Source organism: Tupaia chinensis, unplaced genomic scaffold, assembly GCF_000334495.1.
Source record: "Tupaia chinensis unplaced genomic scaffold, TupChi_1.0 Scaffold143913_1, whole genome shotgun sequence".
NCBI lineage: Eukaryota > Metazoa > Chordata > Mammalia > Scandentia > Tupaiidae > Tupaia > Tupaia belangeri.
This window is the reverse complement of record NW_006203764.1, coordinates 1,186,272-1,193,956: the sequence shown is the minus strand read 5'-3', so window position 1 is coordinate 1,193,956 and position 7,685 is coordinate 1,186,272. Positions and strand designations below refer to the sequence as shown.

The 7,685-nt window shown below is 42.2% G+C and overlaps 1 protein-coding gene across 2 annotated transcripts in view; it reads right to left on the bottom strand.

Annotated features, from left to right (window-relative positions):
- Nucleotides 1–272: 272 nt before the first annotated feature.
- DICER1 (dicer 1, ribonuclease III) overlaps nucleotides 273–7,685 on the bottom strand; it is a 59,987-nt gene continuing 52,574 nt past the window's right edge. For both annotated transcript variants that reach the window (XM_006165371.3, XM_027767087.1), the window contains 4 exons: nucleotides 6,894–7,162; nucleotides 4,295–4,457; nucleotides 4,131–4,206; nucleotides 273–3,776 (listed from right to left, as the gene is read on the bottom strand). In XM_006165371.3, coding sequence (XP_006165433.2) covers nucleotides 3,611–3,776; nucleotides 4,131–4,206; nucleotides 4,295–4,457; nucleotides 6,894–7,162 — 674 coding nt within the window. In that variant the 3' untranslated portion in view covers nucleotides 273–3,610. The remainder of the gene's footprint in view (nucleotides 3,777–4,130; nucleotides 4,207–4,294; nucleotides 4,458–6,893; nucleotides 7,163–7,685) is intronic.

Genomic DNA, 7,685 nt, shown 5'->3' with positions numbered 1-7,685 from the left:
AAATTCCTGAAAACAATCAGTGGCTGGAAAAATAGACCTATTTAAGTGTAATCAAAATAACCACGTAGGTAATAAACATGACAAGAGTTTCTTCTCGCAGATAATGCAAACTGCTAACATAATTTCAGATGCAGCTAAACAAAGATATCAAGGTCTCAAATTTTGTCTAAAAGGATCAGCTACCTTAACTCGAGCAAGATCAGAAGTTGTCGATCAACTGGGCCTTAAGAGGGGACTGCGTAGGTCTGGGTCGCAACCACCTGCTGCGGTCGCCGCTGGTTTCAGGTTAAGGCCTGAAAGAGCTGCCTGCCAGGGGACGTGCACCACAGCCACACCAGCAGAACCAAAGGAGCCTCCAGTCTCTTGCTATTTAAGCAGAATATCTGAATAGCAAGCTGTTTACTAAGAAAGTAAAATATCGATGTATTTTAACAGAAAATTACAGGAGAGTTAGAGGTCATTCTAAATTTAATCACTTCACATGATGTAAAAGAAAAAAGAAATATAACAAACATTGAAAAACATAATTAAGAGTTCAGTTAACAAATCTTTGTCATACTTTCACAAACAGTAAAAATGCCACAGACAAAAATGACCTATTTAAGTTGTGCAAGTATATGACACATTGCAGGCATTATAACTCTTTTTCAAAGTCGGTAAATCCAAACAGCAGCAAGGCCAAACCATATTTTTTCCTCTCAGTTAAGCATATTTTCCTTGAAATGAGGTAAAGCATGGTACCAAGTGCAATGCTTCTCTGCGCTACATGAACAGAACAGGGGCAAGCTATTAGATTATAAATGCAGCATAGTTAGGACTGCAGAGAGTGTATGATAAAAGAAATAAACATTTACAGCGAAGGTTCATGCCAACCAACCCGCACGCAATCACCGTCAGGGATTTCTGCAGTTGCGTTTTCAAGACCCCGCCTCACCAGTCCTCTGCCTGTGTGCTCCGAGCACGGCCACACCCCACTGGTAGCTTCCCCGTCTCACAGTCTAGTCACAGGGACAAAAGGATGGCATACAGCTGTAAGGTAGGGCAACCCAGAATGACTCTTTTCTTAAATGACAGATGCAAAACAGTCCAACAAGCTAAACTGAGAAATTCTTACAGCATTAAAAGTCAGCAGCACAAAAGCATATATAACCATTTCAGATGTCAAATTATACTTTTTTTGTTTTTAACTTAATAACCAGGGGATCAGAGGATGCTTCAAACTGTGAGTCTAATTGAAATCACTTATTTTTCTCCAACAAAACAATGAAATAGTTCAAGTTTGCTGTTGATGAAACATTTTGAACAATAGCAGGAAATTAGAACCCCTGAGAATGCATGACCTAATCATATCCAAGTCTGAACATTTTAGTATTAACAAAAAATACTCTTCTTAAGGTTACAAAATATACTGAGGCATCTTTCTCCCACTGGGAATCGTAACTGTGAAACCATCTGATTTTGGTGCCAGGAGGCAAGAGAATTCTGTCACACTGGGATAAAAAAAAAAAGCTTCAGAAACAAAGCCCTAAGCTCCTGGCATCAGGTAGTTCATAAATTACCGAGAGATGTGTGATAGCACTTTATCACAATCACTCTCACAAATAAAACGCACTTCTGCCTGTTGCACACTTTCCGTCACGTAATTCAAGAATTGCTTGACCTTAACTTGCCACGATAACTTAACATGGAAGTTTTTTCCAAAAAATCCAAAAGATAGATATCTAGGATTCCAAACTGGAATATTTTTAAAAATGACTCATCTAAATTAATTTGCTCAAAAGTCATTTAATAATTTGGATCTCAATTTGAATGTAAGACTGGGACAGCAAACACCGCTGGGGAAGCGCGGCATTCCCTTCACTGTGGGTTCCTCCCAGAGCAGAGCCGGCAGTTTCCTGCGGGTGCACACACAAGAGGCGTGTCTCTGCAGCAGACGGTGCAGAGAAAGCAAGAAGTACAGTATTCAATTGTAATTTAAACATAAATGCAGCATTACATGAAGCATCAACTTCAGAAAGATGTGCTGGAAACGTGAGACACCTCTGCTCAGCTTTCTTACTTCAAGCATAATTAATGTGGAAATTGCAGCAAACCTCGACTGGTATGTTGGTGGGAGAGCAAGGCTGGCCCACAGCTCTTTAAAAGGTAAATTAAGAGGTATTATAGTTACAGTGCAAAAAAAAAAAAAAATTAACATTTCAAGCATAATACATAAACATAGCACCAAACAGGGCAGGAAACGCATGCAAAAGAAAAGAAGAACTGAGGTATTTAAGTGAAGAGTGCCTACAAGTCTAATTAAAGGAACTTAGGCAAATGCCTAAAAAGGTGGGTTTTTTTCTTTCCCAAAGATGGAAATAATGGTAGTTTATCTAAACTGATGACCTAAATCACAGATCAATCAAAATGACGGCAGTTTATTGCCAGCGTCGAACTCCATGGCATGGCCAGCACGGCTTTGGTAGGTGAGAGAGGCATGCAGCTCTGGAGTGCACAGCAGGGGTCTGTGTGAGACGACTAAGGGTAAAGGTGCTTTGAAGAAGAAATCAATCAATTATAAAATCTGCAGCATATTTTAAGTGTGATATGTCTAAGGTATATTTTGTTAGAGTAACAGCCTAGAGGGCAAAAGTATTTGCCATATACATTTCCATCAGTGGACTACCCTCATAGGAGGTTTTAGTAAAATTGGGCATTTAGCCAAAGATCATTTTTATTATCATGTTAAAAAAAATTCATAGACTACATATTCTGGTTTTTAAAATGTCTTCAGTACACATAAGACAAATCCTAATACACTCCAGTAATAAGTTAAGTTACAACTATACTAGTGAGTGTAAGTATCACACCGTCTCAACATCTAATGCATATTAAATAAAGGGAATGTAAAACAGTTTGTTCCAGAAAGATTGGAAATTAACAAATATCCATGAAGGTTTTACTTTTAAGGCAAGAACCTTTTTTTATGCAAGACTATATGGCATCAGAAAACTAAAATCTGATTCACCAACATGCCAGCCAATATTAAGTAAAAATCTGTCCTTACTATTAAGTGCAACAGCGACCGGGAACATAACCTTACACGCGATAACACGGAAGGAAAGACCACGCTGGCGCGCGGCTCCTCTCGCGAACCCGCCATCTACGCAGCTGCTCAGCGCTGGTGGGGCTGTAGTCACTGCACAGACTGCGGGCTGCCAGGAGGACTCTAGGTCAGCCGAGGGACTGCTGGAGGTTTCGGCTCCGTGGCCTTCTAACACTAGGCAGAACGGACAGAAATGAAACTAAAACGAGAAGAGTGAACAAATATTCTGAACACTGCTAAATGTCATCATTAAAGCACTCTTGTGATTTAAACAAAGCAGAAGGAAAGAAGACAAGATTGTGTTTGCGCAAAAAACTAAAACTACAATTAGTTCCAAAATTTTTATACATATGATAAATGTTTTATTCTGTTTTCTATCTTGTTACCAAACAAATTTCAAATTCTGCCTTCAATTCATTCCACTCAATGTCAACTTTAAATCATCCTTTCCAATTTAAATATTTTCCCCTTAATTTTGTTTTGCTTTGTTTTGTTTTGTTGCATTTTTTATTTTAAAAAGGGGTTTCAGCTGCTGGGAACCTGAGGTTGATTAGCTTTGAGGCTTCGCAGGGCTCTTCTTGCTGCTGCGGATTTGGCGATCCTGTAACTCCGGCCGACACCTTTAAACTTGCCCTTGCCCACCACCTCCACGGTGACTCTGACCTTCCCGTCGTATGTCCGTTCAGCTGGGCTGTGGAAAAGCCAAACAGTGTTGAGTTAGAAGTCAGAGAGGTGATTGCTGTTATCATCGCCGGCTGGCACTGGTGTGCACGCGTGGGCCCAGACGCCCTGGGGTGAGCCTACGCCGTGAGGGAGGGCATGGGCGACACCTCACACCACTGCAGACAGGGCTGCCGTCTCTCCTTTCATTCCACATTAATTAAAACAAAAAGAAAAGGGAGAGGTCCATCAAACTACAAATGGAATTGGATGACAGCATGGCCCTGTGAAGGTATTTTTTAGAACCATTAGTTTATGGAATCTTGGAGAACTTTCCCCTCCTGTTTTTAAGTAAGCTAATGTTTTCCACACATATTCGGCTTACCTAAATTTGGCAGTTTCTGGTTCCATTTCAAGCAATTCTCGTACAGGGGACCGGGGCACATTTGCAGAAAACTTTTCTGTGGACAGAAAGGAAGTACAATGTGAACAGAGCCTTGACATTTAAAAAGTACCGTTTTTATGGCTTTCAGGAGGGAGCCCACGTACCTATCAGCGGCCGCATCATAGGGTAGTACACCTGCCACACCATCTCCAGCGACATCCCGCTGTCCATATAAATGGCCCCAGCCAGAGACTCAAAAATATCCCCCATGGCCTTTGGAACTTCAATATCCTCTTCTTTCTCTTCATCTTCCTCAGATCTCCTCAACTATTATGAGAAAAAAGTGACTTATAAGCAGAAAGGCCATTTGTAAAGGTAGTTCTTAGATGTGTTTCTTGTCTTGTATGGAACTTCCACTATTTATTTAACAAGAGCAACGACACCCACCACTGATGGCAGGCCTACTACGCTATAGTAAGTATCCTGACCATTACCACCTTCTCTAAAAAAGAAAAAACATTCAAATTTCTCCAGAAAAAAAAAATCCCCCACTCCATTTAATATTTTATATCCAGCAAAGGGAAAAAATGACTTCTAAACTAAAAAAATAAATTTAACACAGAATTAGAAATAGTCAATAAGTGTATTAAAAAACTTTCTAATTCATGTGCAATCAAAGAATCGCACATTGAAACAATTCTATCCCCTAGCAGCCTGGCAGAGGGTCAACAGAATACTAATTAGTACAATGCTGGCAAAACATACACTGCTGGGGGAAGTAGAAATTGCTCCCTTTTTTGGCAGGGAAATTTCTATTTGGAAGATATTTCCCTCCAAGTTCTTTTTCATTAAACCACTTCATACATGCTTACCACAAACAGAACATCTGACCCACAATAAGTATTCAAACTAGTGAAAGAAACTTACAAATATATCAAAAGCCTTTTAAAAGTGTATGATCTTTAATGATTCTACTTCCAGGAATTTATCTTAAGGAGACATCTTGATATATGGGTAAATTTATCATGTCCATCCTTATTAAAAGTCCTAACTAAAAATAATTATCTAGCCGTAGGACCCTCTAAATAAATGAGCCGTGCACCAACTCGCACGTGGCTGCTGGAGATCATGACGCCGAGCGGTATGTGGAAAGTCACCCACGTTGCGGTATGTTGAAAGGACACTACGCACACTCATTTTATGTTATATATGTGTTTCTACGTTTTCTACATGTCACCAACAATACACTCCAAAACGTTCACCTACTGGTTATTTCTGAGTTAGCATAATTGGGCAACTTAAGTTTCTTTTTATTTATAGTCTTTTAGTTTTTAAAAATAAACACAAATTATTTGTAAAAAAGAAAGAAAAAGGGGAAAATACTAATTCCTGCATAAACTGTGTGCCAACACAAAGTCTGATATAATATAATGCTGGCTACTAGAAATATCGGATAATTACTGTATGTGTGTCATGAACATGAGCTAAAAGAAAACTGGAAAACTTATCGAGTTTAATACTCTCCTTGGGAAACCGAGGCCCAGAGAGGTAGAGACTTCCTTAAGATTAGTTAGGTTGGAAAGTCCACACCAGGACACTTCCACCCAGTGTCTGTACCTTCTACACATATGTTTCAAAGGGAAGGAAAAGAATGAACACAAATGAACAGAGCCACTCTTCTCCAGGAGAGAAATCTTCTCAAAAGAGAAATCTCACTTTATCTAACTCCTCAGTCCTTAAGCTTAAAGATTCCTGAAGAGTGAGCCCAGGAACCCCAGATGAATGTACAGGGAGGAAGCCCCGCTTTGCTCAGGCCCTGCTGTCAAGTGGACCGGGTGCCAGGGGGGTCCGAGCCCTGCCCACTGCCTCCCCTGCAGCACAAGCTGTGCAGCTCGCTGGCGCTGCCACTTTGCCTTGAGATGAGATTTCAAAACTGGGACCCCTCGCTTTTCCCAAACAAAGTCAAAGAAATGCACTACTTCCCAGCAATACTTGGGTGCAACTACAGAAAGGAAAGTTACAAATTAAAACAAGAGCAATTAAAACAGCTACCAGAGTTCAGGAGAAATTCCTTGACTTATTATAAAAAATGTACAAAAACAACAAAATCAAAGGCGTGAGCATGGGAGTAAGAAGTGGGAGTACTCCCACTAGTACTCCTGGGCCCACGGGGATGCAGATGGGTGTCACTGACGGATTACAGAGGACAGGTCTAAGCAATATCCTTCCTCACAAAAATTCAAAAAATAGCTCAGAATCACATAGGAATTAGCTCCACCACCAAAGAACCTTTGGCTGAACTTACAGTAGAAGTCTCCCAAATGCCAACGGTAAAAAATTTCAAAGTTTGGTTTTTAAATGAGATTTTCGCAGTTCAAGGAGATGCAGAATGAACAATTGAGATGCTTACCTGAAATATTAGCAAATATTTCTTATCTATTTAAAAAATACAGCCTGCGTGGGCTGCACGGAGGTCAGCCCTCCTCCAGGGCAGCAGGAGGAGGCGCGCTCCTTTGGCTGCCTACGCACTGACACCCAGATGCAGGGGCAGGGACAATGGCATAAGAAAACTGAATGCCCAGCTCCTTCTCTGCACCTGAGTGACCACAGGGTCCCCAGTATGGGCAGGCAGTATGCAAGGTTCCGGAGCCCCGGCCGCCAGCTGCCCCTTGGGCAATGGTGCAGTCTGACACTGAAGCCACCCAGACACTTGGCTGGACAGCCCCCAGCAGCGAAGGCTGCATAATCTGAAACGGCGCTAACCTCAGAATCCATCCCTTGCATTTCATTCTTCTCAAGCTGAAACTGCACGAAGTCATCGATGACGTGGAAGAGCTCGGGAGAGACAGCCTTGAAGTACTTGTGGTAGTCATACTTGACCGCCAGCGACGCGAAGATGGTGTTGTTAACCAGGGCGGAGCGCAGGTCAGTCAGGACCCCCGGGGAGTGCTGCCGCGGGTCTTCGTAAAGGTGCTTGGTTATGAGGTAGTCCAGAATCGCATCTCCCAGGAATTCTAAGCGCTGGTAACAATCTGAGGGGATCCAGAGTGGGACTGTAAGTTGGGGCGACATTTACCAGTTTCCACAGATGAAACCGATACACAGCTGACCCTTGAGCCTGCTTAAGACTTTCATTTGGGATCATGTTCATACACATTCCTCAGTGAGAAAATTATTTCAGATATCATACTAGAGCCTCTGGAAATCAAATTTCAATGGCAAACTAAACACGTTTCTTCTATATACATCAGAGGCATAAAGTCTTCAAGCTGCCAGCAAACTAATGCTCGTTAAGAAAAAAGCCACTTCCCAGGTGACATTATCACTGGCCCCTGGCCTCTTGGCACGGAGCTGGCTAGCCAGGCTCTGGACCTTCCTCTCCAGCCTCCTCGCACACCATCCCGGCAGTGAACCAGACCCGCGCACACCTGCCCCACGCGCCAGCTCCACAGCCATCGGTTCCAGTCTCCCTCCCACCTGCTGTGTGTCTAAGCAATGCCATTCCCTGCCACCCCTGCGTTATATCGTTATGTCTGTCACACGGGATGATAGGGA